This window comes from Dendroctonus ponderosae, unplaced genomic scaffold, assembly GCF_020466585.1.
Source record: "Dendroctonus ponderosae isolate FM_Combo_2020 unplaced genomic scaffold, Dpon_F_20191213v2 Dpon_F_20191213_7, whole genome shotgun sequence".
Lineage (NCBI taxonomy): Eukaryota > Metazoa > Arthropoda > Insecta > Coleoptera > Curculionidae > Dendroctonus > Dendroctonus ponderosae.
Window position 1 is genome coordinate 4,045,999 of NW_026018916.1, and position 18,399 is coordinate 4,064,397.

At 36.1% G+C, this 18,399-nt stretch overlaps 1 protein-coding gene across 1 annotated transcript in view; it reads right to left on the reverse strand.

Annotated features, from left to right (window-relative positions):
- LOC109546263 (glutamate receptor-interacting protein 1) overlaps positions 1-18,399 on the reverse strand; it is a gene marked incomplete at its 3' end in the record, with an annotated part of 88,026 nt that overhangs the window by 10,103 nt on the left and 59,524 nt on the right. Inside the window, exons 7-9 of the mRNA XM_048668273.1 lie at positions 14,794-14,922; positions 9,143-9,323; positions 1,377-1,603 (exon numbers count right to left, since the gene is read on the reverse strand). Coding sequence (XP_048524230.1) covers positions 1,377-1,603; positions 9,143-9,323; positions 14,794-14,922 — 537 coding nt within the window. The remainder of the gene's footprint in view (positions 1-1,376; positions 1,604-9,142; positions 9,324-14,793; positions 14,923-18,399) is intronic.

Consider the following 18,399-nt stretch of genomic DNA (forward strand, 5'->3'; position numbering starts at 1 on the left):
CTACAAAAGGCTCATAAAATCGCTTAGTGTGCTTGATTTAATCAAAATTGCCGGAAAAACCTCAAATCCCTCATTATCATATTAATTGAAAACAAAGTGAAACTGATTTTCATAAACTTGTTCTGGACGTGTTCTTCATTCTGAAGTCAAAAACTGAATTATGAAAGCAGTTTTTTCAGTGTAGTTGCAGATAGCAAAAATTTTGACATCCCACTAAAATATCGACCAAGAAATGCCCTTATTGGCGCTCATAACGCAAAAACTCGCGTGTTTGAAAAAAAACGTCCCAAAGTTCATAAAAATTGCCGAAAAAGCCGTTAATTATTTCCTAAAGGTTTCCGAATTTAGATAGCGAGAATTAACGGGTTCAAACTACACTCATTATAATTTTCATTCAAAACCAAGTAAAACTGATTTTAGGAAACTGCCTCGCTTTTCTCTTCGTTCTGAATTGAGATTTTTGACTATCCAAGCAGTTCTTTCAGTGTAGACATCGACCAGAGAATCCAAGGGAGTTAGATCAATAAAACCGATAATTTCCTCCCAAAAATTAGATTTTATAACTACAAATTTCACATAATTTTCAAAAATCCAGCAATCTCTGCACGCTGATAAAATGCCGTTTCCCAGCCTCAATTTTGTGCTAATCAAGACGAACATTTCAAATGGAGGCAACAGTTGCGTTTAAGCGTAATAAGTCTCATAAATGGGCCACAGCATTTGATTCTGGATTCTTGATAATCGCGTTGCAACGTGTTTCCCACAAATAGTGACCATTAGGGAGTGATTTCGGCTTCATCGCACATTGCAGAGTTTTGGCGTTGTTGTGCGATTTGAACGTCGATATTTCGTTTCGGGGGACACGAGAGATAAAGAACGTCTAAGGGGAAACTTGAGGTACTTTCGGCCGAAAACTGCGAACTTTCCGACCTGATTTCAATGCAGATAATTGCTGCTCTAAGGGCCAATAAACCGATCGAAAACAAGCAAACGAAAATGTTTGATTCATATGGTGACCACATATTGGCTTTCGGGGCTACGAAACTGGCCAGCCAGCATAATATATATTCCATAGGTGGAACAGCCGGACCGAAACCGCAAACCGCAGCTTTTCCTTTGACAAACTTCCATACCTATACAGTGAGTCCTAGAAGTGATGTTTGAATTCATTAGAAATTCAGTCGGATTGTTTTTTGGAAAAATGCTTGGCGCTTGGCTTCTTTTGTGGTAAACTAATTTACGCAGTGTGATCCAAAAATAATATTGGATTTTTCAAAGTCAGTTTTTTCCAAATATGCCAGCCATTCCCACCGCTATTTTTACACTTTGAAATTAATCCGTTTTAAGCTTGAAAATTAGTCACAACATAGTCTCACCTGTGATAGTAATTCCCAGTCCTGGCCCCCTTTTGGCCAATCGGACAGTGAAAACGCCACTGGATGGCACAATTGTGTCCGCCACATCAAATTCCGAAGAAATAGTGACTGTCCGACCCCCAGTGGCATCAGCACCCATTTCCAGGATTGATGTGATTTCTTGGAGGGTTAAATTCGTTTGGTGGTTCACCGAGACGATTCGATCGCCCACTTGAAGGCAACCACATCTGGAAAAAAATCACATGAAATTTCGGAAAGATAATTAATTATTAATTAATTGGAAATTAGAAAAACGCCCACTGGAGGTTTCCGTTCCTAAACACCCCGGGCTGTAAATGTACCCTTCACGTACAAAGACTCGTACAAGTCCTGCTTTGTTCCAGGCCTGAATATGGAGAAAATGCTTTACAAGCTCGAGCAACCAAACCGGGAAACGTAATTTTCCCGATTATACAATGTGGCTGTTAATTTGCTGTTATTCGTTTTGTGGCTTTTCGTGCGTAAGAACAAAGTGAAATGTGCACGTTTTGTGCCCATAAACATGTGTGGAATGTGAGGCATTTTGAGCAAGTTGAGTTTCATCGGACAAAATTGTTATAAAGGAGAAAGTCGGGGAGATTCTCTGAGGATCCTGTACAGGATGTCTTTAAACTGTTTAATGTTTCTTTCAGCCCCAAGAATTTTCGACTGGCGCCGAAGAATCTACGATTGAATAATAAATAGGGAAAGTCCTTCAACTACTGCAGGCTTATTTATTGAACTAAATTTTCTACAATTCCTCGCTCTGCTTGGTAAAGTTTTCACTTTTGCCTGATTAAAATCCAACAAAAGCCCAATATAAATGATGTAGACAATAGGCAAGATTAGAGTGCAAAGCAAATTTTTCCCTAAACCCCAAATTGAAAGGAAGGATTGTTATAAATCGCCAGGCTTCCATTCCAATAATTACCGCAAATTTAAGGTAATAATGGATAATAGAACCAGTATTACTAGTGGGTTATTTAACGGCCGAGTTTGACGCTAATTGCATACCGGTGCAATTAGGGCATACGCAAAAGTAGTTCTAATCGAATGGGGAAATGTTCATTACTATCATAGCCTCTCAATTAGGCCCTACAACTATATGCTTGGCCTGAGAGGCTCTTGCCCTAAAATAACTACATTATATTGTAAAAGCGCGGTTGAAAAACCATAACTTTTAAACTAATTAAACTCCTCCTCAATGATGATCCTTCGTTAATTATCTGGCACTGAATTTGTTTACCCTTTAGAAATTGCGCAGAAATTAGCATAAAGAGCCCATAGACGCCAAACAGCGAACGCGCTTATTTCCTGTTCACTGCTGCCAATAAATTTCGCCCCAAATTCGATTATAGACAATGTCGAAAGCGATTTTCGGATTGATTTTTGCCATCCCTCTAAGCGCTGCCGTTATTGCATATTCATGATTAACGGCCAGTTAAATAAACAGGCTCACTGAACAAGACTAATATGAGATTTTCACATTTTTTCCCTTATTTGATTGCTTGATTATTTATGACCAGTCGCGTGCTGGCCTCGGTAAAATTCCGCCAATTTCCAATTTATTGCAAGCAATAACTACCTGTTATTAGCGCTTTAAATCAATGTTCGTACGTTTTAAAGAACTACTGAAGCATCTGCTCTCGTTTGATTAATTTTGTGGGAAATCGCACTCGTGGAAAGTGAGCTACAGTCAGTTAAGTTATTTATCAGTTTGGGTTTAATTTCATCCAATTCATTTGGGCTTGGGATCAATAGGAAGGCCTGACCCCTTTACCTCAAGTGAAAAGATGAATAATACAATTATAAATAGAATCTAATGGTGAAAAAATACGGTAAAATTCAAATTGAGTCAATTTTTCGACATTGGTTGGCCTCTAGGTCGAATCGAATCTATTGAGCTAAAAACCAACGTGTTTAAAAAACGTGGAACTACTTAATATGTGCATGTAAAAAATCAGCTGCATGAAACTCTCCAAATTTATTGGTCTTTAAGCTCAATAAGTTCATTAAACAATCCGCTCTTCTTCAAAATCTTTACTCAAAACTGACAAAAATTGATTTTTGAACGCTTAGCTTCCTTTTCTTTAAATTTATTTTAAAGTAAAAAAACACAAAACTTTGAGAAATCCCTCTGTAAACTGCTGTCGTTATAGTGCGCGGTTGTGTTTAAAAATTCATAAAATGCTATTAACGACAGGGAGAAAATGGAAATTTTGAATATGTGCAAAAGAGGCTTGCATTATTAAGAGAGCACAATTTGAGTTTGGTAGGGATTTCGGTTGATTTTTGAGAATTTCTCAAGAATTGCTTACAAAGTTGTTGGGCTAATGGTACACAGTTGTTTTTATTATTTCTTATTTCTAAAACTTAATGAGGGGCAGGTACAGAAAAAAATTGATTTTACCAGACGAGGCTCCAGTTATTCAGGATGCCAAATTTCAATTTGGTACCAATTTTTGAGAATTTTTCAATTTTTTTTATCAGAACTGCTGCCTTATTAGTGCTAGGTTGTCTTTAAAAATCCATAAAATGTAATAAAAGGGAGCTAACGAAAAATAAACTTTTCCAGTTTATAGAAGAGCCTCGAATTAGTAGGGAGACAAACTTTAAGTTTCGCAGGAACTTCCTTTTCAAAAGTGCTGTCTTACTATCGCGCGCTTTTCTATGGAAATTCATAAACTGAATCAATAACCGATAAATAAAATTAAAAAAAATGATTTCCTAGAAGGGACTTGACTTATTAAAAGTACAAAAGTTCAGTTTTTCATGAAATTTTGATGATTTCTGAAAAATTTTCTTATTCAATAGTGCGCGTTGTTATTAAATATTCATAAAATTTAAGCAAAGAATACGAATAAAAATTAATTTGGAGTTTTAGAAGAAAATTCTTGATTCATTAAGTGTACAAGATTTCAGTTTTCTAGGAATTTGTGATGATTTCTGCGCATTTTTTACAATTTGCTTTAAATACTGTACATAGTGCGCGGTTGTTTTTAAAAATTCACAAAATGTAGTCAAGGGCATGCAAATGAAAACATTTTTTTTGTAGAAGAGTTTCGAGTTATGAAGGGTACGAARTGATAGTTTCCCAGATATTTTCGGTWATTTTTGGKAATTTTTTRYAATTTACTTAAATGCTGCTGTCTTAATAGTGCGCGGTTGTTTTTAAAAATTCATAAAATGTAATCGGAGGCCGGTAAAGAAAACACAAGTTYGAMTTYWTCTAGAAGAGGCTAGAATKAATAGGCTWTCAAAATTTCAGYTTGCTCAGGAWTTTTTTCTTYATTTTAAAAATTTCTCCMAYWTCTRCTATTCTGATAGTGCGCGGTSGTCTTTGAAAATTCATAAAATATAATCCAGGGCCGATGATGRAAAAYWTTTTTAGGATTTTCGYAGAAGAGCCTGAAATCATTGAAAGWRCAGAATTTAAATTTTGMAGAAATCTTCGTTGRTTTTGGAAAGATTTTCAAAATTTCCTTGAACTTTACTAGATTTTAAGAACTTTCTGGTTTTACCGGTTGGAGGCGAACCAGATGTTTAATGAGCTCATAAAACACCATTTAATCACTCGGATCACATTTTTGCTTCATTATTTATTTTAAATTGAATCTAGCACGAAACTTTTTAAAGCGTCTACAAGCGGTCAAAATGCATCAACATTTATATAGTTTCAATCCTTAGAAACTGAGCCTGGAGCTTAGCGAGCTTAACTTTGCCTGCATTTTTGCTTTATATTTTCTGAAATTGTCACCAGCCCAGATGTCTTGTGAAGCGGCTACAAGCCGTCAATTCTGTGAAGAAATTAAGAAGCTGAAAATCCTTTAAAATCCATTTAGTTTTCGTTGTTAGGAAGCGAGTCAGGAGCTCAGCGAGATCATTAAACAACATGTGAAGAGCTCGAGTCCTTTTTTGGTAGATTTTTGTTTCAAAGTAAAATGAGCCCCACACTTTTATTAACCGTCTACGCTCGTTCCTGCAAAAAAAGCTGCCCAAATTGACTGAAAATCCACACAGATTTTGTTGTTTGCCGAATCTTCAGATCATTAAACAACATAAATTCTTTAGAAACTTTACGCACAATTTTCTCTGTTTAAAATATAATGCTCTGATCTTCTCCGAAGGAAGCAAATTGAACCCGACTGAACAGATGAAATCTTGAATTCCCCCTCTGCAGCTGGTTTTTTGCGTGATTTTTTAGCATCATTCCTAAAAAAAACTGCTCAGAAGTAGCAGTTTTTTGTGCTTAAAATGTTGTGGCCACAAAAGCCTCACTTAAACAGCTGCTTGCTGATTGTCCATTAACAAACCCATCAGGCGCGATTCCCTGTTTAGTTGAACCTATTCCTGTTTATTGTAGACGTTCCGGAGGTTTTTCTTGCATTTCAATTGCACAAAGCGCCATTAATCCGTGCGTATTTACCTTTGATGCATATTGAGAGTAACTGGTGTATGATGGGGCTAAACAATACGAACCGCAATCTGCTGCGTACAACGCTGGATCATTGTTTGCTCTGGAAATTTACCGGATTTATGTCCTGGACCGAGCTGGAAGTAGAGCGAGTTATTAGCTTCCGTCTATTGTGCCTTTATGCTAATTAGTAGTACACGCCGAGCCGGAAATCTTCCCAAACTCCAGTCTTATTGAAAAGGAACGGTTTTGTTGTTTCCAGGATAATGACTGACGAATGCCAGTTCGGTTATAATTTATTCCGGAACTCTAATTCCATCACTTTGATTTTAATTTGCCAAGCTCAGATATTCACATCTTTTGTTGTCAAAGTGCTCACATTTTCTTGGAATAACCCGGGATGTTAATACGCAAACCGATCCAAGCAAAATATACACATAAGTTTTGCTCGCAAATTTCGGGTTAGTATGTGGCTTCTATCTCGCATTGTCCACCTGGGATGGAACATCTTGAGCGAAATACAAATTTTAACTTCCAGCTTGCCGTGTCGACACAGTCGCAAAGAGCCCTATTATTCCTCAGAGTTTACAATTTTGCTGCCACGATCTTCTTATGGTTTCCAGGGGAAGAATTACCGCGGTGCGCTTACTAAATGTGTATCACATTGTTATGTTGCATGTACGGGCGAATTGCACTTGGGGACAAAGCACAAAATCGATCTATTTCGTTGGGCGAAAATGTTCAATTCTAGTTTGCAATAACAACACTGCTCAGACTCATTCTTGGTTTAAGCAGTGCATTTTTGAAGATGGAGCCTCCGGAATCGGCTTCGAGCCTATTAGCTCTCATCAACAGGGTTAAGCGTGAAAATAGCATGAACCCCGCACTTTATAATGTTTTTTTTGCACCGGCATGGATGTGAAGGTTCCAGACTCTTCTGCGAAAATCTAACAACCAAAGCCGTTGATAACAATTTATGAATTGTCGAAAGCAACCGCGCACAATCAGAAGGGTAGTTTTTAAAGCAAATTGGAAAACCCAAAAGTAAACGAAAGTTCCTATTTTCCGAAAACAAACTGAAATTTCTGACGCAGGCTCTTCTATAAAAATATATTTCTTTTTTGAACCCCTGATATATTTTATGAATTTTCAAAGACAACCGCAGACTATTAAGACTTCATTTTTAATGCAAATTGTAAAAAATTCTTAGAAATCAGCAGAAATTTTTGGGAAACTGAAAATCTGCATCCTTAATGATTCGAGATTCTTCTATCAAAGTCAAAAATTTATTTTCTTTACCTACCTCAATTACATTTTAGGAATTCTCACAAAAACCGCGCATTTTTCAGACAGCAGTATCTGGAAAACTGTACTCGTAATCAATCAAAAATCTCCTACCAAAATCCAAATTTATTTTTGCTTAGCGGTCTTTGGATACATTTTGTTAATTTTAACGACAACCGCGCACTATTAAAACAGCAGTATTTAAAGCAAACTATGAAAAATTCTCAGAAATCAACGGGAATTCCCAAAAACTAAAAGTTTGCACCCTTAAGAACTCGAGACTCTTCGGCAGAACTTTTTTGGTTATTTAACCTTTAGACATGTTCAAAAGCAACCATGCGCTATTAATTTCTCTAATTAATTTTAAACATTTCTCAAAATGCACGAGAAATTTCTGCGAAACGAATTCTTGTTCTGCACCCTTAATAGTTAAAGCCTCTTCTAAGCAAATTGAAGATTTGACTTACTTTACCTGCCGGTCACTATATGTTTTTAATTATAAAGACAGCTGTGTACTATTAATCAATCGGTTTTTAAAGCAAGTTTTGAAAATTTCTCAAAAATCAACCGAAATCCGGGCGAAACTCAACGTCTGCACTCTTGAAATTATTAAGAGCCTCTTGTACAAAAACCCAAAATTTATTTTTCTTTCACTGTTCACTTGAATACAGTTTATGAATTTTCCCAAAAAAACGCGCGCTATTAGCACCGTCTTCAAAATTGTACTTGCTTTACATTGTTTTAGAGAGTGTTTCTTTAAGGGTAAAACTACCGGGATTGGAAATTTAGGGAGAATAAATTTATTACTACAATGGAAAATGCCATGCGGAAAACATGGAAATAGTTTTAAAGTTCCGGATTCTTTAGAAAGCGTGTTTATTTTTGCATAATTTTACCACGCTTGATGAACGTGGGCGAAGCAATTGAAAATGAAAACATTTAAATCACTGTAACTTCTAAACCGCTTTTCCGATTTTTGCCATTTTCAGCATGCTTTGAAGAAAAATCTCGGTGCGTTTGAATTTCGTATTGACTAAAGAGGGGTAGTTCTGAACAACTTTGGTATAGGGCTCAATTTGGAGCAAAAGTAATAGTTTGATTCTTTTGGCAATAACTCTGAAGCAAACAAAGATATCAAGCTGCGGTTTATAAGTTTTAACTAGAAAATTTTATCTACCTTCGCCCAAGATGTCATAAACTTTTCGAATAAAAACAAAAAAATGTTAATATTGCAATGGTGCCCTCTCCCACATTTGTTTATACTTTACCTCCCCAACAAGCTTAAAATTATTAAAATCTGCAATTAAAACTGCAAGAAATCATGATTTTCGCAAATAATTTTGGACCTAAAAACCCTTAGCAAAAATCCTCCGAAAACTCACGCAACTTTTGAACTGAAAGCTGGTAAAATCACATCAAGACTCATCTAATAGCCACATTAACTCGATTTAACCCATGGTTTGATATGCAAGCTGTGACATTAGCGTTGGCAATCTAAGGCCTGGAAGATTTGCGATATTAACTGCAATAATTTCAGTTTACCGGTCCGACAATCTGTCATAAATAATTGAGTATCATGCATTATCATCCTGCCGACTGCGCCTACCGAATATCAAAGTGAGCCTCCTTAAGCCAGCCTGCAATGCTAATTGTATGGGAATAATTTAAATTGACTGACAAATCTAGCGCAGAACTGGATAATATGCGACTGGATTTGCAAACTGTTGTCGTACTGTTGTAAATTAGCTGAAAATCGACTGTTTCTTTGTTCAAACGTTGAATTAGCTATTTTGAAAAATTGAGAAAATTGGGCCGATTTTCCCCAATATCCTTTGCCTCGATTCTTTCAATGTTAATATCCCTTTCCGGAGATATGCGGGCAAGTGCAGCTGTATTGATATTTCCGGGTAAATGTTGCTTTTGCATTTCGATGCTGAGCGCTGAACTAAGATGGGCAGGCAACGAACAAATTGAAAACAGTAAACTAATAAAAACACTTGGGAGCGAGAACATTTTGATCGGATTGTCTGAATTTAATGCGAGTTCTCACCTGTAAGCTGGCGAATTTGGGGCGATTCTGGTGATGAGAATATCAGCTGAGCGATTTTCGGTATGATCTCCTACTGACACCGTTAATCCATATCCAATTCCTCTATCGGCAGTTAACGTTACTGTTAGCGATTCTGGATGAGAGACACCTCCAGATCCGGAACATCCACAATAGTTACTTCCTGAAAAAAGTGAAATATTTTTAAAATTTCTGTCGCAGTTATATGGAAAATGCAGTTCTAAAATGGCCCAATTTGGTAAAAAAATCAAATAAAACGTGAGTCTTGTGACATCTCATATGAAAGGCATTTTTAAGCTTTATTCATTGTCGTTTTGCGTTTTCAGCTCGGTTTAGTGGTGGCATCGAAATGACTGAAAACAGTACATTTTTTAGGATTTTCCCCCATGTCAAAAATTATTGGCGGTTATTTTCCTACTGCAAGTTTTTTTTTTAGAAAAATTAGAGGAAAAACGTGATTTATTGCAGTGGCCACTTCGGTCACCTGATTTGACTCCCATCGATTTTTTAGGGGCGTTACCTAAAAGTCGAGGTGTACATCACGCGATCCAAAAAATTCTAAGATCTGAGGTCTGGATTTATGCAGAAGAGTTGGGCTTTTGCGTCCATTGCTTAATTGGATAATTTTTCGGATTTTTAGGCCCTCGTAGAAAACATTTTTTTTTGTCGTTTTGCAAGCACAAGCAGTTTACATCTTCAGCGGTGGTTTGCTGCATGCAGAAATCCAATAGTCTGCCATTTCCATCTTACAATTTCCCACCAAACCTTCACGATTCCAGACTACTTGAATGAATGCTTTCCAAGTACAGACTAAACTTTGAAGTTTCTGGTTGAACTTGATAAAGTCTTCATAAAAAATCCATTTTCTGCTTGATTGGTTCAAGAGATCAGAATTGTTGTAAGATTGAATTTAGGTTTTATTAGCTAGTGCTCGAAGGACTCGGCACATCAAATAAATTAGAAACTGAAGAGTTTCTTCATTTTTTATGGTATGTCTGTACCGAAATCGAACACACCTCAGAAGATGCAAGCCAATGGTGCTTGCGAAACGTCAGGAATAAATTCTTTTTCACCACTGTTTAAAAACCCGAAGAACTTATTAGTTTCAGAACTATGCAGATGCGCCAATATAACGCCAGAAGTTTTCCAGAACGTTTGTCATGAATTTTAGATTAGAATATTTTATTGCCAGAAAGTACGGGAATATAATTCTGCGCATCTTACCAGCTGATTTAAAGGCAGTTAGATAATGTTTGCATAAAGTTGAATTTTTGAAAAAACTACATAAGTTTTTATCATTTCTAAGAAATCGCTGCTCCGATTTCAAAAAGCCAAGGAGCAGCGAATAGAGGATAAAAATCCCTTTTGTTTCAGGTGTTACAAACCACCTTTTCCATTTGATTTTTTTTGGGAAAAAATTGTCGCTCTTTCGCCATTTTTAAAGTGACTTTTTCCATTATTTTCGTCTGGCCTAAGGTTAAAGAACATTCCCACCCCAAAATATCTGTGTACTTCATAACAAAACAATTTTAAATAAAAAATTGAATCCTTGTGGCTCAGTTCGTTATGAAAATGTAAAAAATCGGCTTTAACTCTTGCGCTTTGGACGAAAAATGTAAATTTTCCCAATCCCTTTGATTTGTCGAAAAGGTTTTTTTTTAAATCCCCAAACAGGATTTTTTCATAATCCAACAGATTAAAGACACATATTTATTGCATTTAATCGATTTGTATCCGCTAAGCACCGGAGGTAAATTTAACTAACAACCCGCCTTAATCTGGGGGTATTTTCCATTTATTTGACCGTGCCGAACGAGCACAGAAAGGGCACATTTACTCACAGTGAGATAAAAGCTTTTTCTAATTAAAATAGGTAAGCTGGCCGTGTTAGATGGCCGCTATTTAGGAGCAAATAAATATGGATTCGGATCGCGATTCGAACATTCGGTCCCGATTTTTCAAAGAGATTCCATCCTGGTGTCGTTCAGCCTGATTTACTGATTCGGAAGTTTTCAGTGCTTTTTGGCAATTAGAGAAACGATGTTTAATGCACTCGGCGGAACGAATAAACGTTGTTTAATAACTGTATTGGAAATATGGCACCTTTAATTTAATCGCATACGGAGACGTTTCTCCATTTAATGGGCGCGCTCCACTACGAAATTGCCCATTCTAAACTTTTATTACTTATTGCCGGCACACATGATCTCGAGCAAAGCGCTATTATGTACTCAGCCCCAGTTTGCTGCTTTTGAAGTAGTATTTAATTCAATGGAAATCGTGCCAATGAAAAACCACTCAGCGGCACAATGCCTAAATAAAATCCTACAGACTGCGCCTTGCAGCAGCTAAAAAACGGGTTTAAAAAGCGTATAATTGGATAGTAGTAATAATAACTATTAATTAAAAAAGGGGCATTTCATTTCAACTTTCGCGAGGAAAGAAAGCTTCAAATGCTTCAAATCAAAGTTTCAAATCATCCTGCATAGGAGAATAATTGTTGTTAACTCATTGGGATTTTCAATCGGTTTTCCCGAATTTTCCGTGATTGTAAAGTGTGGGATTATTTATGCATTTCGATTTGGCCCAGCTAAACCACACAGTGTGTTTGGGCAATCAGCTCACGTGAAACGAACGATTTGCAAAATTCACCAGGTTGTTGCAGATGAAATTTTAAATATGCTAATTGCACATGAAACTGCAATAAGCCATTCGGTTTTCAGCCCTAATTTCCAATAAAACTTAATAGAGTGTAACATTTCAACTGATCAAAATTGAATGACTGCTGGCCAATCGTTAAAACTATGAAAAAATTTGAATTGATACAAACGAAAGTTGATTTGGCGGTTCAAAAATTCGCAACCAACTCACATTTATTTTTTAGTCGCTTTACTTTGCAATTCGAATATTATTTGCTGCAAGTTAAATTCCAATATTTATTTAAAGTGAGTACGTGTGTTGTGTGCTCGAACTCCTGCCTAGGGCTTGAAAAATCAAATAAACGAGCTGAAATTAAATATCGCATCAGCTTAGTAATTTTATCAGTAGATTTATTGAGAAGTTGAGAGAAAATCAATTGTGTGAAACTGGTAGAAAATGTTCAGTTTACAAAATTTCGGAAAACTGGAAAACAAAAGTGTACTACATTCTTTTCGCCTTCTGACAATTTACAAGTTTCTCACACATACTCTATTATAATTTCTCAAAAGTTGAACTCGCCGCGCGATTCACTACAATATAAAGTCGTATTTCAACTCAATTTTGTGAAACAACCGATACTAATCTACTTCTCAATAACGCGATTGGCGCTGAACTAAATGCTCCATGTTTCCAAGGTTAAAAAATGACGACTTTACTTCTGTGGTTCGCTTTATATCGACCGCCTTTATTAGGTTTTCCAGGTTTATTCACTTCTATCGGTATTATCGTTTCTTTTGTCCAGTTTTTCTCGATTACTCTGTTCTAGTCATTGGGCTCGGATGAATATTTAGTTAAAGCTTTCCGTTCGGTGATGAGACGCTTTTACATGAGTTTTAATTACATTTTTTCCAGGTTTGTTTTTTAACATGTCTTTATAGTTTAGTATAGTTATCTTTAGTATTTTTGTATTCATTGATTTTCATATTAGTCAAGCTCTTTGTGGGCGCTAGTGTTTCATTTAGACCTTGTTGTTAGCTTTCACGGCTAATTTTCAACATATTTTTTGGTTCATATTTACGTCGATGTTTTGTCAATGCACTTTTTGTAAATAATAATTAAGCAAAAAATCATTCGAGGAAAGAACATTTTTGATTATTTTGTGAGCTTTCGCTGATGTCTTTCAATCTGTTCAAATGGACTAAAACAGTGCAGGAAAAGTAAAGAAAGGAAAGAAAAGTGTGGGGAAAACTCGACGTTGTTCGATATTTTATCAGCCTACGCTTAAGTTTTTCAACTTGTTCGAATTTGTACGAACAATGCAATAAAAAATCAATAAAAGAAGAGAAAGTGTCGGATAACAACGAAATTTTTAGATACTTTTTAGTTTGCGCTGATGTTTTAACAATTTGTTCAAATTTGTAGTAACACTGGCGGAAAAAATCAATAAAAAAAGAAATAGTATGGCAAGAAAACGAGATTTTTAGACAATTTATTTCTTTAGTAGAGTAGCAATTCAGACAAAAATCAATAACAAAAGGAACAACATGGGAGGAAAACGAAATTCTTAGATTTTTATTTGGTTTTGGCTGAGTTTCTCAACGCGTTAAAATTTTAAAATTTACCGTAATAAAGCAAAAAAACAGTAAAAGAATGAAAAGCGCGATAAAACACGAAAGTCATAGATTTTTTTAGCTCCCGCTGAAGTTTTTCAAATAGTCCAAATTTACAGTTACAATACAGCTAAAAAAATACACTAAAAGAAGGGAAAACTTGAAATAAAATAGACAAGATTTTTGTTAGTGTTTGCCGATGCTTTTCACTTTTTTGTCCAAATTTACAGTAGAAATTCAGCAAAAAAATCGCTAAAAGATTAAGAGTGTGGGATGTGAATCAAAGACAGACCCGATGTAGATAATGGGCCCAAATCCGCGTTTCCTGCAAAATAAATTTTTCTGGTTTGTACAAAACACATAAAAAGAACACGTTCACATTGTACTCTGTACACTTTGCACTGAGCTTTTTTAATCGACTTAGTCCATTAGTTTAATGAAAAAATCCAAATTAAAAATTACCCAGCCAGGTAAAGAAATTGGCCAAATTCTGCAGGCAATTTTCTTAATTTCCGGTCCTGTCCAATAGCACCGATCTGAAGAAAAACTCGGAAACATCCAATTTGGAACTGCTATAATTTAATTAGTTGTTAACCGAGCAATATGCTTTCTCAGTGGCGAGCGACTGGCTTAGAAGTATCCAAGAAGTCAAGAAACTCCACATCTTGCACCGAATAGTTTCCATTTTTATTGTGTTTTCCCGCACCAGCGAAAACAACCGACATTATAATTTTCTCGGCATAGTTGCTTCAAACATTTCGGCCACGGCAAAACACTTTGCAAGTGAATTTCTCAAGTTATTGCTGGATTTAATTGTACGTCAGCAACAAGAAGCTTTATGATAATGTGGCTGAAATGGAAAGAAGTGAGCGCTTCCATCTTTTTCGTTCCTTTTGAGACTGTTCCGAGCAATTTTCCAAAACAAAAAACAAAACACACCCTGATAATTACGATCGGGAACATAAATATGACAAATTTACGAGCCAGATTACGTGCAAGGGCTTGAAGCCGCATTCCTCAAATTTATATCCAGTTCATGGCAGTGGTATTTTTCCAAAGGCAGTAGACGAGTTATTTATGTGTTTCTCATCGTTTTTGAGGAGCGCTCAACAAACAAATTGGTCCATTACAATTCGAACGTGCCCATATCGCCTTGTGGATGCGATTTATCTTGTTGGGCCGCGCTCGTTTCTGTTACTCAACAACATTTTTGCCTCAAATAAGAAACATTCGAAAGCTTCTCGAATGTATAAATGGTGGAATTTTGGGTCGTTTTCCCAACAGGCATTTGTACGGAACACACATGTGAACCGTTTATTTCAATTGGGCATTTAAAAAACTCCAACTTTCTAGCACATTTTAACTGAACTGACTGAAACTTACCACAGTCGCTATCAAAGGACTTATTAATGGTGCTTTGTCGATTTGTTCTATTTATCCTGCTCGATCTAGATTTTCTGCTATTCAGGGTGCTGTATCCTGCTACGCTGGCGCTGCTTCCAGAAAATTGTCCTGCAACAATGGATAATTTTCAGTTCAAAAGGTACAATGGAAATTTGAAACGGTCCGATTTGTATTGGGGTTTTGTTCTAATAAAATTAGCGAAAATTCGTCAAGTAATGGTGGAATTTGCGGAAAAATGTTCAAATATGGTACCGATTGACTGTCTCAACGCCAAATAATTGTTTTCACTTCTCATTTATTAATGGAAGTAAGTTTGCGCTTAATCGGGATTGTTTGTTGCCAAACTGCAATTATCAAATTTCGAAGGTTCTACACGCGCATATTTTGAGTTATTTTTAAAATATTGATGATTGTTTCTAAAATTTTTGAATTTTTATGTAAATTTTAATTACTCGCCTTTATGCAAAATATGAGGGCAATTTGGGTAGTTTTTTAGTTATTTGCGTAGAGGGTCATTTTATGCTGTATGCAATTTTTCCATCATCTTTATTCACACAACTGCAAAATTTGGCAGGAGAATTGATTCACGCTATATCCAGAAACTGCAGGCAAAATATTTGTATTTGATGCAGTAAACGTTCAAATTTCAAATAAAAAATCCAGGTTTCTGCAAATGGAACATATAAAATCTTCAGATTTTTTAAAAGGTTTTCTTAACTATCTGTTATAGTTTATCAGAAAATTCGATTTTTCTAAATGCGTTCAATTTGACTCGTTGCTAAAATCTTTGGGACATGCAGACGACATCACGATTGTTGTACAAGCAACGTTTGAAAACACTGTGCAGCTGCAAAAATGCTCTCAGCTAACCAAAATCAACCGTAAACATCAAGTGCACTGACTAAATGTGCACATAAGCCGATTGCAGACGAGTCGGGTTCCAGCAACCAAATTTCAAGGCTCATTTGGATGTTTTTCGCAGCAGAAAAATTATTTGTTTTTCTTAGAAAAAACGTTGAATTTGCTTGCGTTCTGAGCGAGGAAGCGTCTCTGAATATATGTGAGCTGTTTGATACCTTCATGGCAAGGAAAATTAATGGATATGGGAATGGGAGTAGATAAAAATGAAGGATGAACGTCGAGCCGGGTCTGGATTTAGGCAATTAATCCTACATTTCAAAGGCCATTTAATTGCGCGGAACATATCAAATTTCCTAATTTATATAAATATAAGAACAAATAAGCTAGGGAACTGTCGGCACGTAAATTAAGGGAGTCTAAAGCTCTCAAGCAGAAATCGCAGCATGTGTTGAGTTGCGATAATAGCGAAAGCTTTGAGATACTACATTTAGCGTGGCGGATGTAATAAATTGCCATTAAATCCAGTGGAACCTTTGATGTTCTTCACTTTTTAATTATGAAATGTAATTGAGATTTTCTGGGAGACCGTTTTAGTCGCAGATGAGCCGAATTGGGGACATTTTTCACCAGCAATTGAATGCGACAAAACCGAAACAAGCCTCGAAATCAATCAATTTAAGCGACAGCCCGATGGCTGGAAAATTGTTTAGTAAAGGTGTTTCCGTTTTTGGTGCAGCCTGCACAGATTGATTTGGGAAAACAAGCAAATAGAGCGCCCGAAGAGAAAACGTTTGTCTCAGCGAGATAAAATTGCGCGTTGTCTGTTCGTTCAATATTTACCTGATTGTCTTCCAGCAGCTACGGGGCTTTTTGAAATGTCAACTAAAATGCGAAATTCCGATACAATTTTTGTCGGGGTGAAACGCGATTTATTTGCCAGCTTTTATGACAAACAAACTGTGCAAGCAGAAGTAAACTGACTGAATTTTAAATCGTCAAGGAATGGAGTACTTGGCAGTCGGATTGTGTTTTTCGTTTCGAATTTTCAAGCTTTCCAACTCAAAATGATTCATTAATTGCTAGTAGATGAAGAGAAAGGGTTCATGTTTTGTGGATGAGTGCCGAACTTTTGTTTAGAGGGTGTTAGAAAATTCAGGATTGAATTTGTGCAAAGTCGGTTTGCACTGCAAATGCTTTTATTTTGAACGAAACAAAGCTTGATTCGCCAAATTATTAAGAGACAAAAATTTTACCTTTCAGTTGGGTTCTCGAAAAAAAATTGCACAAGAGTGCAATTTTTCATTCCTTTGCAAATAACTGGAAAACGGTGACTGACACGAAGAAAATGCTAGAGACCAAAAAGCTTCCCATTGAAACGCGTTCTGAGTATTAAAGAAGACCTAACCTCTTAAAAACTATCACCCTGTATATTCTTACAACAGTTTGACCCGTTATGTATCCCCGACAGCTTAAATGATGGTTAAAATCGAAAATACGTATCTAAAAATATGCAAGAGTTAGAATTGCTTGTTAGTTAGCAAAGTTGCCCATAATAACCGGGCGTATGTACAGGGTGGACAAAATTCGAGTAGATGCTTCTGAGAAGATGCTTCTGAAATGTTCCCTAAAATGCCAAATTTGCATACACTTTTGTCAATGCTAAAAGACGATTATTTGCTAGCTTTTATCATAAGCAAACTGTGCAAGAAGAAGTTTCTGAATTTTAAATCGCCCAGTTACGAACGGAAGTATTTGGGGTTCAGATTCGGTTTTTTAATTGACATTTTCAAGTTTTCCGACAAAAAGCTTAAATTAATTTCAAGTCGCAGAAGAAAAAGTGTTGAGTTGTCGCTTTACAGAGTGTTTCATAAATATTGCGCCAATGTTTTGAGCTGTGCAAGATTATCGAGGAAAGCGCAGTATTGACATTTGTGCAAAGTTGGTTTTTCGATGGATAAATGTTTTTGTTTTGAAAACGAAACGTGATACGAAAATTTAATAAGAGGCAAAAAAGTTGATTTTTCAGATATTTTTTCCATAGAAAAATTGAAATTTGTACAAAACATCGAGTGCAACTTTTTATCATTTTTCTCAAACGCTCTCTGCTTTAAAAACGCTGCGTCTTCCGGCATACGTTTATGGAGCAAACGTGCTTGTATTTCTGCCTTTTACTACCACTCAAAGTATTTAAGCATATCTAAGGAACACTCTGTTTTAACTGCATACCAGGTGATGTGGTTGTAAGCAGGAAAATTGAATTTTTCTTTAATTTCACTAACTCTTGCAGTTTTTGAGCCATTTAACTCAAATTTCAAATGCATACATGGAGACTAATGGCACATTGATTAACAATGCCTGCACTTGATTTGGAGTACGCTAAATGCTTCGGACATAGCTCTAATATTAACAGATTTATTTTGCATGAATTCGAATTTAGCTTTTTGCTTAGTTTTTTGCAAATAATAAATCGGTGGATGATGCAAAGGAAATGCTAGAAATAAAAAAAGCTGCGCAATGAACCAAGAATTTTGTATTTTGTTATTCCACTTGAGTGGTGTGCCGTAAAATTGCGTGGGCAGGCAAAAGAAAACATAACTCCGAAACAAACATCACTCTTTTTTTTACAAACTCGTTTTGGGTATTTCGCCTCAAAAATTTTTGTCTTTAAAAAAGACAGAATTTCCTCACGTCTTTTATTACAGATTGATAAATAGTGCTCCTATT